This window comes from Panthera onca, chromosome E1, assembly GCF_046562875.1.
Source record: "Panthera onca isolate mPanOnc1 chromosome E1, mPanOnc1 haplotype 2, whole genome shotgun sequence".
NCBI classification, from domain to species: domain Eukaryota; kingdom Metazoa; phylum Chordata; class Mammalia; order Carnivora; family Felidae; genus Panthera; species Panthera onca.
In genome coordinates this window covers 54908983-54931448 of record NC_138352.1, presented here as the reverse complement: position 1 = coordinate 54931448, position 22466 = coordinate 54908983, and the positions used below count along the sequence as shown (strand labels likewise).

At 45.5% G+C, this 22466-nt stretch overlaps 1 protein-coding gene across 1 annotated transcript; it reads left to right on the top strand.

Annotated features, from left to right (window-relative positions):
* Nucleotides 1-22334, top strand: CWC25 (CWC25 spliceosome associated protein). Its single transcript, XM_060646225.3, has 10 exons — nucleotides 1-206; nucleotides 2505-2677; nucleotides 7271-7507; nucleotides 10008-10077; nucleotides 10804-10931; nucleotides 11604-11667; nucleotides 12307-12518; nucleotides 12886-12984; nucleotides 19970-20131; nucleotides 20851-22334. Exons 1-10 carry the CDS (start codon nucleotides 189-191, stop codon nucleotides 20963-20965), a joined length of 1278 nt encoding a protein of 425 aa, XP_060502208.2. The 5' UTR covers nucleotides 1-188; the 3' UTR covers nucleotides 20966-22334.
* The last annotated feature ends 132 nt before the right edge of the window (nucleotides 22335-22466 follow it).

Here is a 22466-nt window from a genome sequence, read left to right as displayed (position 1 = left end):
TCCCGAGACGCCGACGCTGTAATAGGACGCCCTCCCGGAAGTGGGCTCTAGATCTGGCAGTCGAAGTGGCAGCCGGTGGCCTCCGAGACCAGATCCGGGGAGGTCGCAGCTGAACTGTTTGTCTGCGTTTCCTCCGGATCCCTCCTGAATCCTCCAGGTCCGCGCGGAGAGGAAACTTCTCCGTCGTCATGGGGGGAGGAGATCTGGTAAGTGGGGGAAGCCTGGGCGGGAGAGGACTGAGCGGGAGACCGACCGGGTCTGGGGACGGAAATTGGAGGGTGTGGGAGTGGGTGACCATGGCTACACAGCCGTGCTTTCGCGAGAAGGGAGCCGTAGCCTTGGAGAGGGGACCGATCTCTGGGGCCACGGAGGGACAGGGCGGAGACTTGGAAAGGTGTGCGAAGCGTGTCGCCAACGGTGGCGGCAGGTGTTTGTGTTGTTTGTTGGCGGGGACTCTCCCGACTGGAAATTCTGGGAGGGGGTGGTGGTGGTGGTGGAACCATGCTTACGAAAGGAGGCAGATATCGAGTCACGCAAGCTTTACTTTGTATGTCTTGTCTTGGGACACTTCTCTCTTCCTCAGCTGGGAGTTCAGTCATATTTTGGACTATAGTAAGAGTGGTTTGTGCCCCATTCTCTTTGCCCTTGAGCCGTATCCAGGGGTCTGTTTTAAACCTGAAGAGATCTTCTTCATGTCCACCTTTCTGACTTCCACTCCTCGTCAGTGCTTCATTCTGATCTGTAGTGACAGAGCTTTCTTCTGGATTTACGGCACTTAAATATAAGTGATGTGGCAATTTCTCTTGAACTGCATAGTTCATTTGTAGGGTGCTGAAGCCCCCGACGGGGCAAAAGACCCACAACGGCATGGTGCAAGGTCAGAAAGATGCTAATCTCTTTAAAGTGTAGCTGATTGAATCAGCAAATAGATCAATTCTACGTATCCAGTATCTGTATTAGAGTTTGTTAGGTGTCACTGATTAGAATGACACCTAATTCTAACGCTGAGTGTGGCTCGATCCCATGACCCTGGGATCATGACCTGAGCTGAAATCAAGAGTCATATGCTCAACTGACTGAGCCACCCAGGCACCACTTTTTGTTTTGCGTGTGTGTGTGTGTGTGTGTATGTGTGTGTGTGTCGGGGGGGGGTGGGGATGATGGCCCTATGCATTGTAGGATGTTTAGCAGCATTCTTGGTCCCTAGCCACTGGATACCAGTAGCACTCTTCTCTGGATGGGACGACCAAAAATGTGTCTGGACATTGCCAAATGTGGAGTGCATGGGGGGGGGGGGGCAAGATCACCCATGTTAAAGGAGAGAGAGGAAGACCAGTAGGATAAGGCCAGGGATGGGGTGGGGACAGGGGATTGAGTGACCTGATGAAGGGAAAGGAAGGACAAGGAGGAAGAGAGAAAAGAAAGAAAAGAGAGCCCTCATTGACTGAATACCTTCTCCATGCCAGATACCTTGTGTTGGTTTTCTCATTTAGGCCTCTTAACCGGTCTCCTGGTCTCCAGTCTCTGCCCTCTCCAATCCATTCTTCACATGATAGCTAGTCATGCCTGCCCTGTTTAGTGTTTCCTACTGTCCAGAGGATAAAGCCCACTCCATTAACATGGTTTATAAGGCCCTTATTCTATTGCTTTCTTAGTTGGTTTTGTTGATTTCATCTTGGACCCCCCTGCCCGTGCCCCTCGGCCCCGTCCCCCTTCATCAGCTTGCATGCCACCTTTAGCCACACGAAATCATCTGTGCTGTGTTCTTTGTTGCCGCTGGGCCTGCGGTTGTGTGTGCTGTTCCCTCTGGAAATCTGCCCCCACTCTACCCTGCTTCCTACATCACTGGGCTAAATTATAGTTGTCCTTAGATGATCACTGCTTCCAGGAAACCTTCCCTGGTTGGGAAGCTGAACCAAAGTAGTGGTTTATGGGGAAGCGGGAGAGGAGAAGCATTCTTGAAGTCCGTCCAGGTGTAGTGCGAAGGGGAGCTCAGAACCAAGGGGAGAGTCCCAGGAAGGAAGGGTGAAAGAGGTACTCAGTGGGGTTGTAAACCACGAAAGGTTGGGGTTGTAAACCAAGGTGAAGGCAGGTTAAGTGGACTCGAGAGAAGGAAGATTGTGTTCGTGAAAATGAAAGGTCCCCTGCCAAAGGCACTTGAGTTCTGTTGCCTTTTAGAGTTTACCTTCCCACCTCTCTGCCCATTCCTCCTTTACTGTCATCACTAACCCTTAGTTCAGGAATGGCCCGTGGAAGTCCAAGTCGTGTGCATTCCGAGTGAAAAGTGTTCAAAGGGAACCCGGACAAGGCCTGACGCCTTACATACTTGAACAGAACCCCTGGATGTGTGGGAGATTGGTGGGGGCCAACCTCGCCGTTGTGAACGATGCCTTGCCCCTAGATGTCTGCCCTGGCACGAACAGGGAGCAGAGGGGTCGGTGGTGGTGGGGCCCACGCACCCACCGGCTCCCCTCATCGTCTTCTCCCTCCTTTCGCCACCACAGAATCTGAAGAAGAGCTGGCACCCCCAGACCCTCCGCAATGTGGAGAAGGTGTGGAAGGCCGAGCAGAAGCATGAGGCTGAGCGGAAGAAGATCGAAGAGCTGCAGCGGGAGCTGCGGGAGGAGCGGGCCCGGGAAGAGATGCAGCGCTATGCCGAGGACGTCGGGGCCGTCAAGTGAGGGGGCAGCCGGGGCTGCGGGGAGGCGGCGGGGCTGTGGGTGTCCCAGGGTGCAGGACCGGCCCCCAGCGGCATCATCCTCTGGCTGCAGACCTGCTGGTTAAGAGCATGGGTTTGGGAGTCGGCCCGGCCTGAGCGCTGAGGCTGGCTTGGGGTGTCCTGACCTCACTGTGGCACCGAGAGCAAGTTCGGGGCCTCGGTGACCTCGGTAGGACCAAGGAAGGGAGAGTGTCCAGTTCCCAAGGTTTGTGGGGGATCAAATGAGATGACACCCAAAGGGCCTAGCGCAGGCCTGGCTTGTGGCAGGCGATCGACCAATAACCAGGCCTGAGGATGATTGCCCCCCACCCCGCCCCTCGGGACGTGTCCAGGTCTCAGACCTGCTTTTGTTTGTTTACGTACCGTGGACTCATTTCAGGGGCGCAGTGAGGCCTCGTGGAGGGAGACAGATGGTGCGTCTGTCAGTAACAGCTACGTGAGCGTGGACAGTCCCACCACTCGGTTTTACCTTATTTCAGTTTCCTCTTGTATAATATGGGATAGGAATAGCAAATAATTATCAGGCTACCCGTCTCATAAACTGAGGTGGGAGGACATGTGTTCTGAGAAAAATGCAAAGCATAAAGCGTACAGCGCATTCTTGAGTTTTGCGAGAACAACACAGAGCCAGAAATGGGGTAATCGGCCCCGTCTCCTTGTTCATTCTCCTCGTACGTTTGCCTTGCTCGCGTCCTTGTGGGCAAGTCCCCGGGGTGCCCTGTGGCATACTCTCCCCACTGGGTATCTAGGGCTCTTCCTTAATACTTCATGACAGGGTCTGTGACATTCAGGGTTGTGTGTGTACGTGAAACTTAGTTTCACTTCATGGAAATGGCATTAGGGACATGGTGCCCTGGGGACGTTCAGGATAATGGATTGGGGAGAAGGCCCTTCTGACTCAAGTATGAAACTTGGAATGTTTTAAAATAAATAAGAGTTTTTAGGGGCACCTGGGTGGCTCAGTCCCTCGAGCACCCAACTCTTGGTATCGGCTCAGGTCATGATCTCACGGCTTTGTGGGTTCGAGCCCTGCCTTGGGCCCTGCACTGACAGTGCGGAGCCTGCTTGAGATTCTCTCTCTCCCTCTCTCTCTGCCCCTCCCCCACTTGCGCTGTCTCTGTCTCTTTCAAAATAGATTTTTTAAAATTTGGAAAAAAAAAAAGAATTTTAGAATTTTTAAATACAACAAAATATGACATTAATATATCCAGTGAGATAAGGGAATGAAGTTTTATGGTTTTTGGTACTGTAGACACGCCTTAAATTATTTTACTTTATAGGCTTTATGTAAATTAAAGCCTATAAAGCAAAAAAAAAAAATTTACTCTTTTTTTTTATAGAGTGAGCGAGAGTGTGTGGGGGAGGGAGCCGAGGGAGGGAGAGAGCGAGAATCTTAAGCAGGCTCCACCCTCCGCACGGAGCCCGAAGTGGAGCTAGATCCCACAACCCCAGGATCATGACACTGAACTGACTAAGCCACCCAGGTACCCCTAAATTTTTTTTTTTTTTAGGTAAATTCTGCCCCCCATGTGGGGGCTCAGACTCACAGCTCTGAGATCAAGAGTTGCATGCTCTACTGACTGAGCCAACCAGACACCTACGTTATAATTTAATGCAAATAGGGGCACCTGGATGGCTCAGTTGGTTAAGCAACCAACTCAGCTCAGGTCATGATCTCGTGGTTCATGAGTTCAAACCTCGCGTTGGGCTCATTGCTGTCAGCGCAGAGCCTGTTTTGGACTCTCTGTCCCCCCCTCTCTTTCTGCCCCGCTGACTCTTGCATGCTCCATCTCTCTCTCAAAAATAAGTAACAATTTTAAAAAATGTTTAATAAAAACGAATAATTGAATGTAAATAAATTTCACACATTCAAATTAATTCCTGGGCAGCTTACAAAGTGAACACACATTGTTCTATGTGAAATTTTAGACTTTGTGAACCTTTGATTTTCAAACAGATACCAATTTTAGATTCAATACTCACTAGTCATAAGAGTTTGCTTTCCCACTAACCAAAAGTAAAAAAAAAAAAAAAAATGTGAAATTCTCTCTCTCTCTCTTTTTTTTTTTTTTTTTTTATTTTAAAGTAATCTCTACACCCAGCATGGGGCTCAAACTCACAATCCCAAGATCAAGCATTGCATGCTCTTATGACAGAGCCAGCCAGGTGCCTCTTGAAATTTTTATTCAGCAAAGCATTACACATCATATGCCTGATGTGTCTTATTTAATGTTATACGGCCTTTCAGGAAAGTGAGCTTCCTAGAATGTTCTAGGCAACACTGATCTTCCTACTCAGACTTCCTTAAGATCTGAAGTGGTCTGCCTTTCACAATCAATTCTTTTTTTTTTTCGCCCCAGGCACAGAAGTCCCAAAGGAAATGGTGGCCATGTTTCACGGTTATTTGCCCTTTGTCCTTGACCTTCTAAGCACTTATTATATATTTTATTTTAATGCTATTGGACATTTACTTTAGTCACAAATACAGTCCAAGGGTGGATAAAGAAATGTATTCTCTTTTTACACCTCATCCCCCCCCCCCCCCCCCCCCCCCCGCCCCGCACCGTGTGCTAAATGTCTCTTCATAGCCTGTTTGGCCATAGTTATCCTATGGTTTAAAAACAGACTGTACCTTGGTCTTCCCAAATCCTTCTTGAACTGTAAGTTATTCTGTTAAAGAAGTCCTGGGAAAGAAGTCCTATTGGCATTGTCCATATAGTCTCCAATGGGGAGAGTGGTCACTGGGTTGAAGGCAACTGGGAGGAGTCTTCAACAAACTAAGGACCGTTGAGAAACCACACAAAAGCGAAATAAGTCAGTCAGAGAAAGACAGGTATATCCTATGTTTTCACTCATATGTGGATCTTGAGAAACTTAACAGAAGACCATGGGGGAAGGGAAAGGGGGGAAAAGTTACAAACAGAGAGGGAGGGAGGCAAACCATAAGAAACTCTTAAATACAGAGAACAAACTGAGGGTTGATGGGGGGTGGGGGAGAGGGGAACGTGGGTGATGGGCATTGAGGAGGGCACTTGTTGGGATGAGCACTGGGTGTTGTATGGAAGCCAATTTGACAATAAATCACATTTAAAAAAAAAGAAACTGCACAAAAGCAAATCTTGTCAACCAGATGCCAGCTCGTCCAGTTAATCCTTGGATCACCCATCACAGCTGACCCAACAACCATGGCCACTGGTCCATTTCTTGCTGCCCTATCAAGGCAGCACACGTGATGGAGTTTCAGAGGCCTTCGTTCCCTCTATCTTGAACCACACAACAATCGATCGTGGAAAACAGACCTCTCCAAACTACAAAGCTACCTCCCAACTGCGGAGGCCTGATTTTAATAGCTGTCAAAGTCTCCTGTAGCCGCTGGTTTATTCCAGCTGGAGAATGGCAAGAACCTTTAATTGCTTGAAAGACTCCACTACCTGCGGTACTCATTGTAAAGGCCCCACCACAGTCTCCCACAGTTCGCCAGGGCGCGGCCCTGTCTATACTCCTCCTTCTTGACTCCAGTGGGGTGAGTGAGGCTGGGCAAGCTGGGTGGAGCCCGACCCCAGTGGCCCACAATCAGTTTTTAATTATAGACTAGAGGGTTTCTCAAACCGCTCCTTTTAATGGGGAAAAAAACAAAAACAAATCTAAAACGAAAGCATTATGACCCTCCATTATTGGGTTAAAATATTCTTATTAAAAATATCCAAAGACTTAACTAAGAAGACTTTCCTTATGCTCATAGTTGTTACATAATCGTAAACAAAAATAGATACGCCAGTTTTGAAAAGCCATATTCAAAAACATTGAATTTAATGTTACAGGTAATACTGCTTTTGATGAAGCTACTTAGCCGCTCGCAGTGTAAACGTGCTATCGGCTGCTGCGGCGCATGCACTTAATTTGGCGTGCCTTTGCCGTCTGTTGTGGGAAGGTTCAGTTTTCCCACCATTTTTTCCCCCTCAGAAGCACAGGGCAATGTTTGTTTGGCAAATATCAGACATGACTGACATTACTGATATTGATAACTCTCTTTTGGCTTGAAAGCATAATTTCCTTCTTCACTTATCTCTGGTCTTTTCTCATCATCTTGAGTTATCTCACATGTGGAATTCCTGCTTGTGCCCACGCTCCAAAAGACACCTCGAACAACCGCACACGTGCTCCCTGAAACTGTTCTCGGTCATGAGGTGATGCAGAATCTCTTTATTGTTTCAGATTATCCTCAAAATGAAAGCGTAACATAAGGACTTTGTAAAGGAGGCTTGAGAAGCCCTGAACAAACGTCCATGTCTGGGAGGATACTTTCTTCACAGAAATTGCTTTAAGTGTGGAGGAACGATCTCTCCACGGAATGGCGAGCTCCATGCCGGCAAGCACCATTTCTTCTCATGTGCCACGAGGAGCACAGCGTTTAGTCCCTACTAGGTGCTTGGAGAATGAGTCGTGCTCTTGCCAGCTGCCATCTCTCCCTCGTGTTGGGGTTGTATGTGTAGGTCTGCAAGAGCCCTACACTTCCTTTGATTGTATTTTTTTTTTTTTGTCTTGACCTAGGAAAAAAGAAGAAAAATTGGACTGGATGTATCAGGGTCCTGGTGGGATGGTGAACCGTGATGAGTACTTGCTGGGGCGCCCCATTGACAAGTACGTTTTTGAGAAGATGGAGGAGAAGGAGGCAGGCTGTTCTTCAGAGACAGGACTGCTCCCAGGTTCCATTTTTGCCCCATCCGGTGCCAATTCCCTCCTCGACATGGCCAGCAAAATCCGGGAGGACCCGCTCTTCATCATCAGGTACTGGCGACGGGCCGGGGAGGGTTTTTTCATAGCTGCTCAGCTTTCCAGTCGGTTTCCTCTTGACTTTGGTCTGCTCTGTAAAAGGATTTGTCTCCATTTGGGCTCCCTGATGTTGGGAAGGAGGCTCCATCTAGTGTGTCTTATCTAGGCCACGTGATAAGAGATGGCAAGTAGACCAGGGCAGACCAGATTTATTCATTTACCTTTGGCCCTTGAACAAAAAATGGGATAGAAGCAAGGTAAGGGGTACGTGGGTAGCTCAGTTGGTTAGGGGTGGTTTTGGCTCAAGTCATGATCTCGTGGTTCGTGAGATTGAGCCCCACACCAGGCTCTGTGCCGATAGTGTGGAGCTTGCTTGGGATTCGCGCTCTCTCTCTCTCTCTCTGTCTCTCAAAAAATTAAAAAAAAAAAAAAAAGATGAGAAAGGCTGGCAGCTTCTTGGAAATTTGGGGATATGTCTATCGTGGGATAGGTAGGTGAACAGGCCTTCTACCTACCCCCCGGCCCTCCTTTTTTGTGCAGCCAAACCCTTTAAAAAGAATCTGCCTCGAAACCCTAATGTGTATGTATCAAAGTGGAGTTGCATTTTGCCATATGTATAAATTTGTTTGGTTTAATTTGCAGGATTTTATTTCAAGTGGATAGGTTGAACATTGAAAAACCTTTGTCATTTATATTTCTTCTTTTGAAAACATTTTAAAGTTATTTACATATTGGGGCACCTGGATGGCACAGTCGGTTGAGTGTCCAACTTCAGCTCAGGTCATGATCTCACGGTTCGTGGGTTCGAGCCCCACGTCAGGCTCTTGCTGACATTTCGGAGCCTGGAACCTGCTTCAGATTCTGTGCCTGTCTCTCTCTCTGCCCCTCCCCAACTCACACTCTGTCTCTCTCTCTCAAAAATAAATAAACATTAAAAAAATTTTTTTTAATAAATAAAGTTATTTACATGTTAAAGGTATTGCATAGATATATATATATAAAGGTATTGTATAAAAATTTATTTATTTTGAGAGAGAGAGAGAGAGAGAGAGAGAGAGAGAGAGAGAGAATCCCAAGCAGGTTCCGTGCTAACAGCTCAGAGCCCGACTTGGGGACTTGCACTCAAGAACTGCGAGATCACAACCTGAGCTGAAATCAAGAGTCAGACGCTTAACTGACTGACCCACCCAGGCGCCCCACCATTTTGTTAGCCTCATAATTAATTAAATTGTGGTAATTGTGTTAGCTGTGCTGACAGGTTCAGAGCCTGGATCCTGCTTCTGATTCTGTGTGTCCCTCTCTCTCCGTTGCTTCTCCACTCGCACTCTCTCTCTCCCAAAATAAATATGTTAAAAAAAAAAAAAAAAGGTTTTCACCTTACAAAGCTGAAACTCTTTACTCATGAAACAAGAACTCCACATTTCCCCTTGCCCCAGCCCCTGCAAACCACCATTCTCTTTTCTTCGAGTTCTACTATAAGCATATAGGTGAAATCATACAGTAGTTATCTTTTTGTGGGATTGGGTTATTTCGCTCAATATAATGTCTTCCAGGTTCGTCCATGTTATACCATGTATAGCATGTCCTTCCTTTTTAAGGCCGAATAATATTCCGTTGTATACATTTTGTTTGTCTCTTCGTCTGTCGATGGACATTTGGGTTATTTCCACTTTTTGGCTATTGCGAATAATGCTACTGTGAACAGTTGATGTACAGATATTGTGCACATTATTTTATAAGCTTTTTTTTCACCTAATTATATATAGCAAGCATCTTTCTACGTCCCTATGTTTCTGTAATACCATTTTTTATGTCGATATTGTGTGGTATACCATAATTTTTTAATACTCTCTTATTAGGTCCGTAACCTGTTTCTGAATTTTCATTGTTATAATATGGACGACTCTGTAGGGACCTCTTGATTATATCCATACAGTAACAAATTCTTGGGAAAGAATTGGTTAAAGAGTGTGCAGGCAGTGATAAGTATTGCCAAATTGTCTTCCATGAAGGCTGATCAGTTTACCCTCATGAATAATGAGAGTAAGACTCCTTTTTGTTTTTTTAATTTTTTTTAATGTTTATTTATTTTTGAGAGAGAGAGAGCAAGTGGGGGAGGAGCAGAGAGAGAGGGAGACACGGAATCCGAAGCAGGCTCCAGGCTCTGAGTCGTCAGCACAGAGCCTGACGCGGGCTTGAACTCACAAGCTATGAGATCATGACTTGAGCCCAAGTCAGATACTCAACTGACTGAGCCACTCAGGCATTCCCCATACTCATTCTTGTACAACAGGGAGCCAGTGTGGACTTGCCCCACACCATTCAGTCCCTTCTGCAGATTTGAGGAAGAGTCCTGACTTCCACACCATCATGTAGCTTTTAACACAGGGCCTGTCTGCGTGTATTTGGAAAAACGATTGCTGTATAGATGGTCTTGTGGAGAGTACAATGAATGACTTAATCCCCTTCCCCAAAGAGATAGTCATGATTTTTATAATGTTCTCTTTCTCTTTAGGAAGAAGGAGGAGGAGAAAAAAAGAGAGGTGTTGAATAATCCCGTGAAAATGAAGAAAATCAAAGAATTGGTAAGCAGTGCATCAAATTAGGCACCAAGAGTGCCTTTTAGCTACTTTTCGTGAGAACTACTCACCATTCACTCTTACCTTGTGAGAGGGCAGACAGAATGGCTTTTACATTCTCGCTTTTAGAGACCTTCCCTTGGTGATTTTATGCAGTCTTCATTATCAAGCTCAATTAAGCTTATCTTCTCTTTTATTTTTTTGATTGGAAGAGCACCATGTGATGTCTTTTTTGTTTTGTTTTGTTTAGAAAAAGGGGAGTATGGGATAGGCCTGTGCAAGTCCTCATCACACAGTGTGTTCAGGGGATCAGGTGATATCAAGCCTCGAGGGCCCATTTGTCATTCACGTGACATATTCCGCGATTGTGTTTTGGATTAGTTGGCAAGGAGAATGGAAAGCTGGATCCTGCGGTCCCCGATTGCTTTCGGTGTTGCTGGGAGTTCCTCTGACAGATTGGAAATTCCCAGGCACCGGTTCTGGGGATGGTTTAAAAATACAGATTCCTAGCCCCACTCGCCCGAGATTCTGTTCAGTAGTCTAGGGGCTGTTTATGCACCCCTCAAGGTAAGACTTGCCCCCTCTTGTTGATGGGGAAACTCCGCTGGTGTCTTGGGCCTCTGTAGTCCCAGAGGACGAAGTCAGGTAGTTTTCGGGCGTGAACCAGGCCCCTCGGAGGGACCTACAGGGGCCTTCGTGATCTTGCATGGTTATGTTCTGGGTGTTTTGTAGTTGCAAATGAGTCTGGAAAAAAAGGAGAAGAAGAAAAAGAAGGAGAAGAAAAAGAAGCACAAGAAACATAAGCACAGAAGCTCAAGTAGCGATGGCGGCAGCAGCCAGGATGAGCGCAGCCGGGGGAGGTGAGCACGTGGGGGCGGGCCTCCCTCATTGACTCATTCACTCATTCATTCCCCACGTAGTCACGGCTGCTCTAGGCTGGGAACTGCCAGGCACTGGGGTTTCAGTGGTGAACGCTCGTACGTGGGCCCCGTGCCCACAGAACTTTGCCATCTAGCACCAGAGTTCCTTGGAGGTCTTGGCATGGCCCCTAAAGGGCTGCCCGTAGCCTTGTAGGTCTTAGCTCAGACATCCTGGCTATGACTTTCGTCTCAGCTTATGACTCCTCCAAGACCGAAGTGGGTTTTATGTAGGCCTTTTTTTTTTTTTTTTTTTTTTTTTTAAATGCATTAATGGGCCCATCTGGGCGCATTCTGTGTGCCTTCTCTGTGGGAACAGTGAGCACTGTCACCGCTGACTCACTCTTAGTCGCTGGAATAGCAAGCAGCATGAGGTGAGAGGAGAATGTGTTCAGGCGGTGGGGCTGAAGAGCCAGGCCCACGTGTTTTCACAGGAAAAACATGACTGTGCTGATGCATCTTCCAAAGACAGTCCAAAGCGAGAGCCACGCTCCCAAGTAATAGAAGTGGGGAAGGTCACGTCTGAAGCAGGAGGAGGCATGTTTTAGCACGAGACATTTAAACTGGACCTTCATACATTTTCTTTTTCAATGAATGTGTGTTTTAATCTCTTAGAGCTCAAAAGAAGACGGCAGATTCTTCCCCTGTTTTGTCCAAAGCCCCTGGATACGGCTTACAGGTAAGGGTGTGGGCGTCTCAGAGGGAGTGACCGTGGACCAGGGAATGTGTTAACTTGAGAGCCTTTTTGGACAGAGAGCATTTCGAGCAGCCAGTCAGACATCACATGGGAAAAAGGGAGTTTGGGCAGCCAAAGCGGGCACCGCTGGGGAACTGGCCCATTCCTTGTCCTTGAGCCTCCGACCGGGGCTGGGGGCCCTCTGAGTGGAGAGTCTAAACCACCAGTGGGGCCTGCAGGTGTTCTGCCCGTCTCTCTGCAGATAACTTACGTGAAATGCAGGCATTTTAAGCTTCAAGGTTGATGACTTTTGACAGATGGACATCCCTCTGGATCCCTTTTTCCCATAGTAGGTTTAACCTTAGGGCCTGTTCTCCATGCTCTGTCTCTTGCTCCTGCTCAGGCTTTGGTGAAGCGCCAAGCCAGTGGAGGTGACTGGGTGGGTACATTCTCTTAGGGGACTCTGCAGATAACTTTGCTAAGTTTGAGTGGTTCTCTGCGGTAACTGTGCGATGGGATCGGTACGCCCACTTAGCTTCGTACAGACCCTCGTTGCTCATTCATTTCCTTGTTTCACTGCATTTCCTCCTGAGCTGCACATTTTCCTCTGAATACCTTTTCTTCCTTTCCTTGGTGCTACAGATCAGGGACTCCTACCACAGCCAGGGACTGCAGAGTCCTCTGACGGCCAAGCAAAAGGGAATGCACGGGTTGAAGAATTATTCCAGGTCCAGAAGCTCCTCCCACTCACCTCCCAGACATGCCAGCAAGAAGAGCACCAGAGAAGCAGGGTCCCGGGACAGGAGTTCTCGATCCCCAGGCAGAAGGTCATGGTCCCCAAGGCCAAGCAAACCGTGAGTGTAGGAATTCACTGGGAAATGGCCTGTAAGGGTGGGGGTTGCTCACCGCAGGTGTTTCTGTTCATTCATTTTTCCAAATGCCTTTGGTTTATTTCCTTTACATCATTTTCCCCCACCGCTATGTAAAGCTCAGTCCCCCAGAACTACATATTTATATATGTAGGCTCTTTGGAGTGAGTTTAGTACCAAATCTTCTGTTTCTTTAGGTATTTGCTTTTCTTCCACCTCTGCCCTCTGTTCCCTTCAATTTGGATTGTAATTCTAAGACTGTTAGCTTTTCTCCCATCATTTGAGGGACACGATAAAAGCCCCTACCTTGAAAAGGCTTTTCTCCTTTCTGCCCTCTGTGTGTCTGTCCCAGGCACAACTCTAAGGTCAACAGGAGAGAGAGAGGCCGCACTAAGAGCCCATCGCCTAAAAAAGAGGTCTATCAAAGGCGCCATGCTCCTGGATACACCAGGTGAGTCAAGAGCCTCGTAGGTGAACTTCAGACTCTGCGGGCCTGAGTCTCAGAGTGGCTCAAACCAGGGCAGGTGGATAATCTAAATCACCTTTTCTCTTTCTTTTTTTAATTAAAAAAATTTTTTTAATTAAAAAAATTTTAACCCAAACCTCTCTCTTTGAGAGAGAACGAGACAGTGCGTGAGCAGAGGAGGGGCAGAGAGAGAGGGAGACACAGAATCCAAAGCAGGCTCCAGGTTCCCAGGTGTCAGCATAGAGCCCGACGCGGGGCTTGATCTCACAAGCCATCAGTCAGATCATGACCCGAGCCAAAGTTGGACGCTTAACCGACTAAGCCACCCAGGCACCCCTACATCACCTTTTTGCCAAACCTGCTTTTATTCTTCATGTCAGCTTTTTTTTTTAATATTTTATTTATTTATTTATTTTTTTTCAACGTTTTTTTTATTTTTTTATTTTTTTTTTATTTTTTTTATTTTTGGGACAGAGAGAGACAGAGCATGAACGGGGGAGGGGCAGAGAGAGAGGGAGACACAGAATCGGAAGCAGGCTCCAGGCTCTGAGCCGTCAGCCCAGAGCCCGACGCGGGGCTCGAACTCGCGGACCGCGAGATCGTGACCTGGCTGAAGTCGGATGCTCAACCGACTGCGCCACCCAGGCGCCCCTTATTTTTTTATTTTTGAGAGAGAGAGAGAGAGAGAGAGAGAGAGAGCGTGAGCAAGGGAGGGGCAGAGAGAGAGAGGAAGACACAGAACTTGAAGCAGGCTTCAGGCTCTGCACTGTCAGTACAGGGCCCAACGTGGGGCTTGAACTCACAAACTGTGAGATCCTGACCTCATGAGCTGAAGTCAGATGCCATCCAGGGGCCCCTCTTCCTGTCAGCTTTTAACAGTCTGTCCCGCCTCCCTACACTGCGCACACTGAAAGGACAAAGTAAGAGTTTTAACTTGATGAACAATCGATTAAGCGACTGTCTCTGGACATCTAAGCATGTTAATTCTCTCAAGAGATTTCCACCGAGAAGCTTTTCTTGAGAGAGTGCTCCTTTCTTGAGCCACCAGCTGAAGGAGAAGCAGGGTGCTCTCCTTGAGGGCCGACACCCTAAGATGGACTCTGTGTTCACGTTGGGTGTGTAGTGGGTCAGACAGAACAGGGACATAAAGCCCTGGGACCTGAGGGGAGTTGGTTGTGCCCATGAAAGGCTGTCCCTAGGGGTCCGTCTTGCTCTTAGAATTTAGAGGAGCCAGGCAACTCTTGCGAACTTCCTTTTACTGCCCAAATTGGCTGCACGTTCGAATCACCTGGGAAGCATAAAAAAGAAAAAATCCCGTTACCCAGCTACACCCCAGCCCTACTACATCAAAACCTCTGGGGGTGGGCAGCCAACGTTGAGAACCGCCGAGAGTCTATACCCACCTCTTTTATTCACTGTGTTAAAACAGAGGCAGACCCTACATGTCCCTTGCAACTCTTAATTGCCCGACTACCTGAGTCTCCAAGGAACAGAAACTTTTGAAAGGTTTAGTCTTGACTGACAACCTTTATTTTATTTTTTTTTTTTCAACGTTTTTTTTTTTTTTTTTTTAATTTATTTTTGGGACAGAGAGAGACAGAGCATGAACGGGGGAGGGGCAGAGAGAGAGGGAGACACAGAATCGGAAACAGGCTCCAGGCTCCGAGCCATCAGCCCAGAGCCTGACGCGGGGCTCGAACTCACAGACCGCGAGATCGTGACCTGGCTGAAGTCGGACGCTTAACCGACTGCACCACCCAGGCGCCCCGACTGACAACCTTTAAAAGTACGTTATATACTTCCCTGCCTTCCCAGACAGAGTATGTTACATAGAATTTGACCTATTATTAGTTGGCAGTTTTTCAGCTGTGCTGTAATTCATGCTGCTCTTAGGGTAGATACTCGTGAGTGTAAGTATTTGTTTCTGTGTTTTAAGGCTTGTGGGCAGCAGGCTTTTTCAGATCCTGCTTTGTTTTTCTCTCTTTTGCCATCTACCATCACTTTAAGTTTATGTATTTATTTTGAGAGAGAGACAGCATGAGCAGGGGAGAGGTAGAGAGAGAGGGAGAGAGAGAATCCCAAGCAGGCTCCACACTGTCAGCACAGAGCCTGATGCGGGGCTTGAACTCAGGAACCGTGAGATCATGACTTGAGCCGAAACCAAGAGTTGGATACTTAACCGACTGAGCCACCCAGGTGCCCCTCACTTTAGTTTGTTTTATTTTATCAGCCTTCCTTACCTCCCTTTCAATTTGTGTTGAATTTTGTGACATAAATGGTTTAGAGCCCTCAAGACCTCTCTTCCCCAGGAGTAAAAGCACAGAAACTTTAACGCATAGACTTTATGATTTCATTGTCTGTTTTGGTTTGGTGTTCCAAGTGGTCAAGGTTGTTTTATTTTATGTACTTAAGATGATGCTGAATTAAGAAAAAGAAAAATTAGGGCCATAATTGAGAATTCTGTGAGAACTCTTTCTTTTGTGTATTTTAGCTGGTGATCTAAAATGACTTTCTTAATGGCTGAAAAGATGAAGGTTCTCTTTTATAGTGAGATGCTTAATTTAAAGTGATTTTTAGGGGCGCCTGGGTGGCTCAGTCGGTTAAGCGTCCGACTTCAGCTCAGGTCACGATTTCGCGGTCCGTGAGTTCGAGCCCCGCGTCGGGCTCTGGGCTGACGGCTCGGAGCCTGGAGCCTGTTTCCGATTCTGTGTCTCCCTCTCTCTCTGCCCCTCCCCCGTTCATGCTCTGTCTCTCTCTGTCTCAAAAATAAATAAACGTTAAAAAAATTATAAAATAAAGTAATTTTTATGGGCCAAGACTGTATTTTTTCTTGTAAAAAATTTTTGGGGTCTTTTGGGATTCCCATTTAATTAATATTAGTTTTGATTGCTTTTGAAATTTCTTACAGGCAACACAGCCCTTTTATAAGTTAAAAATATATGTGCTCAAGACCAAAAAACCACTACCGTGATGTCACACCCCAGAAATGCCTAAAATTCCTTCTATTGGGCTTATAAATTGCCCAGAGTAAAAGTGGCTGCAGGCAATAAAAAATAAAGCTATTACTCTTATATTAATTACTATTATTTTAGAGGCACAATTACTGTTATTATCGAGGCTTAAATTATTTTGATCAGATAATACCCCTTAGAGATACATTTTATTTTATTTTATTTTATTTTATTTTATTTTATTTTATTTTATTTTATTTTATTTTATTCTATTTTATTTTATTTTATTTTATTCTATTTTATTCTATTTTATTTTATTTATTTTTTTTAACATTTTATTTATTTTTAAAGAGAGAGTGAGCACAACCGGGAAAGGGGCAGAGAGAGACGGGGACACAGGATCCGAAGCGGGTTCTGCGCTCTCAGCACAAGCCTGATGCGGGGCTCAAACTCACATACCGTGAGATCATGACCTGAGCTGAAGTTGGACACTCAACTGACTGTGCCACCCAGGCTCCTAATTGTTATTATTTTTTTTTATTTTCGAGAGAGAGACTGCAAGTGGGGGAGAGGGGCAGAGGGAGAGGGAGATCGAGAGAGAATCCCAAGCAGGGGTTTGAACTCACAAACTGTGAGATGATGACCTGGGCTAAAATGAAGAGTCAGAGGCTTAACCGACTGAGTCACCCAGGCACCCCCAATAATACACATTTTTAAAAGTTAAAAACGATTAAAAATCTCCTCACAAGAGGTGCCTTGTGAGACCCAGAGCCTGCTTCAGATTGTGTCTCCCTTGCTCTCTCTGCCCCTCCCCCCTCACACTCTGTCTTTCTCTCAAAAATAAAATAAACATGAAAAAAAAAATCTTACAGAAACTACCAGTTCCTTGCTCTGCCTGACCTCACTTCCAGTCATGCTGCCTAGTGGCAAACACTTTCAGCTTTTTGAGCGGTTTCTTTTGGCAGCTACCTGTCTCTAAAAATATGCACATGTTGCTGTCTCTTAAGTCATGAATTTTATGTATGTATGTATGTATGTATGATTTATTTATTTATTTTAAGATTTGATTTTTTAAAGTAATCTCTACCCCTAATATGGGGCTTGAACTCACAATCCCAAGATCAAGAGTCTCATGTTCTACCAACTGAGCCAGCCAGGCACCCCTTAAGTCATCATCATTTATTTATTTATTTATTTATTTATTTATTTATTCATTCATTCATTCATTTATATTTACTTATCTATTTATTCCTATTTATCTATTTATTTTTAAGTTTACTTATTTTGAGAGAAAAAGAGCACAAGCAGGGGAGGGGAAGAAAGAAGGGGAGAGAGAGAGAGAGAGAGAGAGAGAGAGAGAGAAAGAGAAAGAGAAAGAGAAAGAGAAAGAAACCCAAGCAGGCTCTGCACTGTTAGCACAGTGCCCGACACAGGACTCGAACCCACAAACCGTGAGATCATGACCTGAGCCAGAGTCCAGAGCTGGGCGCTTAACCGATTGAGCCACCCAGCTGCCCCTTAAGTCATCAATTTTAGACATTAGGTATTTTCTTACTATTGGAATAAATGAGCTCATATACACTCCCAGTCCCATATTTCTTCTCCCTCCATTTATTCCATTAGGTAAATATCACAGTTTTTGGTTTTGTCAATAAGTGAATTCATGTTCTTCCATTATGTAAATATTGTTCATTGATACTTTTCATTGCCAAGCAGAATATTGAGGTTATATCTCTTGTATGAGTTTCATATTTTTTCTAGGGTCAATATTTGCCTCTTTCAGTTTTGACTTAACGGATTTTATTTCTGGGAAATGTTCTTGTATCATTTCTTTGATAACTTCTTTGTTCTCTCTGATTTTTCAGAGCTCTTGTATGTTCTGATTGTTCCTTCTTAAAAGCCTTTCTCGGGGTGCCTGGGTGGCTCAGTCTCTTGAGCATCCAACTCTTGGTTTCGACTTTGGTCATGATCCCAGGGTTGTGGGATTGAGCCCTGCGTTGGGCTCCGAGCTGAGCCCGGAGCCTGCTTAGAAGTCTCTCTCTCTCTCTGCTGCCCCTTTCCCCTGCTTGCAGTCTCTCTCTCTCTCAAATAAAAAATTAAAAGAAAGTAAAACAAATAAAAGCCTTTCCCATTTCAATGATGTAATATCTTTGATTTATCATCTCTGAGGGAGATTTTTTTTTAATTTTTTTTTTAACGTTTATTTATTTTTGAGACAGAGAGAGACAGAGCATGAACGGGGGAGGGTCAGAGAGAGGGAGACACAGAATCTGAAACAGGCTCCAGGCTCTGAGCTGTCAGCACAGAGCCCAACGCGGGGCTCGAACTCACAAACCACAAGATCATGACCTGAGCCGAAGTCGGCCGCTTAACCAACTGAGCCACCCAGGCGCCCCTCTGAGTGAGATTTTTAATTGTTCACTTTTTGTTGCCAATTTTAAATAGTTTTATTTAAGATGAATTGTACATTTTTTAAAAGTTTCGTGGTTTATCTTTGTTAAGTTCTCTTTTCCTTTTCCTTTGGTCGCTTTCATGTGAGAGGCTTTCCTGAAATGTTTGGTGATATTTCACTGTGTCTTCCTAGGCATTAAGAAGCTGAGATCTGGGGCGCCTGGGTGGCTTAGTCGGTTGAGCGTCCGACTTTGGCTCAGGTCATGATCTCAAGGTCTGTGAGTTCGAGCCCCATGTCGGGCTCTGTGCTGACAGCTCAGAGCCTGGAGCTTGCTTCAGATTCAGTGTCTCTCTCTCTTTCGCTGTCCCTCCCCCGCTCATTCTCTCTCCCTCTCTCTCTCTCTGTCAAAAATAAATAAACATTAAAAAAAAAAAAAAAAAAGCTGAGATCACTGTATTGTGTATGGGCAGGGCTTGTCTACTGGTGGAGATTGGTTTTTTGTACTGGTTTTTAGCTGGGGACATTCTTATACCCTCTGGTTACCTTTGGTTCTCCTGTCAGGAACCATTAAATTTTTGTAGGAGGAAAAAAAAAAAAACCCTCTGGTTGCCTGACCAATGGCTCTAACTCTGGCTGCTGGCATTTTGGGATGTTATTTCCACTCATGACCCTGAGATCAAGAGTCACATGCTCTTCCGACTATGCCAGCCAGGCACCCCTTATTTTTTCTTTTAAAGGGGGATCTTTCATGGGGTACCTGTCTGGCTCAATCTGAAGAGCTGCGACTCATGATCTTGGGGTTGTTAAGTTTGAGCCCCACGTTGGGTGTAGAGATTACTACAAAAAAATAAACTTAGAGAGGGATCTTTTTTTTTTTTTTCTCTAAAGACTTTAAGTAATCTCTACACCCAACATGGGGCTTAAACTTACAACCCCAAGATCAGGAGTCGCATGCTCTACCAACTGAGTTAGCCAGGCACCTCTAAAGGGGAATCTTCCAAATGGGTACATCACACCCATTTGAGAAGCAATGGATTCGGGTTTCTCATATTGTTAAATAGTGATTGAGCTCCTTTATCACCTCCTCTTCTTGCTCTGACTTCATTTTCAATGAGTGCCAGGAAAGACTTACCCATTACTTTCTGAGGTTAAGTTGAATTGACTTGAATTCTTCAGGCATCTGGCTTCTGGCTTAGTCCCAAAGTGGTATACTCATGGGCTGCGTCCATGAATTTCTAAGCATTTCCAGTGGGTAAATGGTAGATGTGAACAGTCACATGGCTAACTTAGTCCCCCATACTCCAATAAGTTGTTGAGCAAACAGTGGAATATTTTGTTTTTTGGGGGGGAATATTTTGTTTTTAATGTTTCAGAATAATCACTCCAGGGATTATTGAGAGAGTATGGAATCCTTCATTACAAGTCTTTGAAATTTGGATGAAACCACCTGACCCAAGATGTTAGGAAGGAAGGAAACTCATGCTGAGTTTGGCCCTGGGTTGGGCATTTCCATGGAGAGAGCAGTGCGATGGAGAACCTGGGGTCCTACCTGATATCTGTTCTCCCTGAAGTGTTTGGTTTTTTTTGCTGGGAGAGAAGTAGACCTGATGGTTTTTGTGTTCAACAGAAAGCTCTCATCAGAGGAACTAGAGCGAAAACGGCAAGAGATGATGGAAAATGCCAAGTGGCGGGAGGAAGAGAGGCTAAACATCCTCAAGAGGCACGCTAAGGATGACGAACGGGAGCAGAAGCTGGAGAAGCTGGGCTCCCGAGATGGAAGGTTTATCCAGTGAGTGCATCTTCCTGCTGCCTAAAGGCTTTCATGGCTATGGTTCCAAGGAGGCAGTTGGGCAGCTGACTCACTCATCGTGTTCCTGGTGTTTCTGTGACTATGCAGAGAGAACGGGGAGGTCAGCCTCCAAGCCACCTTTGTTACTACTCCCAGCATCTAGCCAGACAGTGAGATGGTTTTGATTTGAGGAGAGGAGAAGTGAATTAGTATTTTCATTGAATCTCCTTGCCTTCCATTTAAATAAGAGTTCATGGCTCAGGAGGCCTTTTTCCTTTTTTTTTTTTTTTCTTTTTTTGCATGAACAGGGGAAGGGCGGGGGGGGGGGGAGCGGGGGAGAGAATCCCAAGCAGGCTCCACGCTGTCAGCACAGAGCCTGACGTGGGGCTTGATCTCACGAACTGTGAGATCATGACCTGAGCTGAAATCAAGAGTCGGATGCTTAACTGACTGAGCCACCCAGGCGCCTCTCAGGAGGCCTTTTTCCAATGAGGCTTTACTTACTTTCCAAAACAGATAAATTTGCCCTTAGGGATATTGGTTTAAAGAATGGAGTTCCAAATGGACTCACTCCAAAGTTATCTACATGGGCTTTTAAAAGAGCTTGTATTTCTACATGGGCTATATGACTGGCAACCCGTTTCTTCTAATTCTGCCAGAGAGTTGACCAGCTGACAAATATTTGTAACTCACATTATTCTCCTCTCTTCTGTTCCTAGTCGCATGAAGCTGGAGAGTGCATCTACCTCCTCCCTGGAGGACCGGGTAAAACGGAATATCTACTCTCTGCAGAGAACCTCAATAGCTCTGGAGAAGAACTTTATGAAAAGATGAAAACCATCCCCTCTTTTGTTGGTTTTCCTGAATTTTCCAGGGAGGCTGCTGATCCCTTAAAAATTCTCTTTATAAGAGTTCAAGTGACTTCTTCCACAGTTGTCAAACCACCACTGTTCAAAGTGACTCTCCTCCAGCGATTCCCGAAACAGCTCACTTCCTTTAAGAACCAGTGTGACTCGCTTTATGGGACCCTCAGTAACTTTTGCTGGGTGCTGAGTGGGTTTTGACTGTGTTTTTAATGAGTGGGCACTGGACCATGTAGGTGTGAGCACTTGTCCTGCCGTGGAAGGGCTGCTCCCTGTGGTCGTGATACTGATTATGCCACTTCTTTCCCACCCGTGTAAACTGTGTGCCTCGGTATAGACCGGACCTTTCAGAAACCTCCCTCCAGAGTCACCCAGGTAGATGGCGCCTAGTGGGGTAAATGAATTTACTGGGTTTAGTAGATAATGGGACAGAATGATGTCTACTTAGGGCAGAGCAAAGGGGGTGACAAAGAATCTGGAAGGGAAAACAATACAAAAAAGCACTAAATGAGCTGTTGAACTATTTGGACTATCTTTTCAACTGTAAAAGTGTAGTGTGTATGTGTATAAATGTATAATTTTTACAAGCTTTTTAAAAAGTTAGCTTTGTGAGAATATCTTGTTCGGTAAGTGACTTTACTATGTCATGGAAATGTATCTTGTTATCGAGTCATACGGTAAGGCAGGTCAGCTTTTTTTTCCCCTCTGAATCCAGCTAGTTTAGGAGAAGCCTGGGTTTGTAGATCGGATCTAGTGTATCTATCCTTTTACACTGCTTATAGTCTCCCATGTGGGCAGTGCAGTGGTGAAGTCAAATGATTTTAGGAGTCAGGACCAAATTACCAGTGTGCTCCCACCCTGGCTCTTAAAATAAAATAAAATGGAAGCTGTTCCTTTCATGGCTTCCTTTTTATCATGTAGTAATCTTATTACAATGCTAAAATTTCAGGAGGTGTTTGCTACTAATTTTTAGTCAGGTATTAAAAAAACCCCAAAACTCATGGGACCGGTCTCCTGTCTTTACTCCTTCCCCTTTTCTATTCTTTTACCAGAAGCCCTCATTTGACCCATGCAGTCCTAGGCCCTGTTGACCCACACATTAAGCTGGGCCAGTTCCTTGTTCTGCCAATCCCTAATTCTGCTTAAAACGACGTTGGATTTGTATTTTTGAGCACTTACGATGCCAGGCACTGCGATACTTAAAACCCAGTCTTTCCCCAGAAAGAAAGTAACGTACACTTGTTACTCATTTAATCACCTCATCGTGCTTCTCTATGCTAGAGTTAATTATGTCTTTTATTTTATTACTTGGTAATAAAGGCTACATTTATTTTTTGTAACTGTTTAAAGAGCAACCACGCGCGGAGTACCGAATTTACGAATTCCCCCACAGAACGATATTGACCTGTTAATTTGTGTCGAATGTATGGAGATCCTTCGTCCAAGAGGAATTATGTAACAAAGCGTGGGCA

Coding starts and splice junctions, on each gene's coding strand:
- CWC25 (XM_060646225.3), top strand. Junction 7,508..10,007: donor GACCCGCTCTTCATCATCAG/GTACTGGCGACG, acceptor CTTTCTCTTTAG/GAAGAAGGAGGAGGAGAAAA. Junction 11,668..12,306: donor CCCCTGGATACGGCTTACAG/GTAAGGGTGTGG, acceptor TTGGTGCTACAG/ATCAGGGACTCCTACCACAG.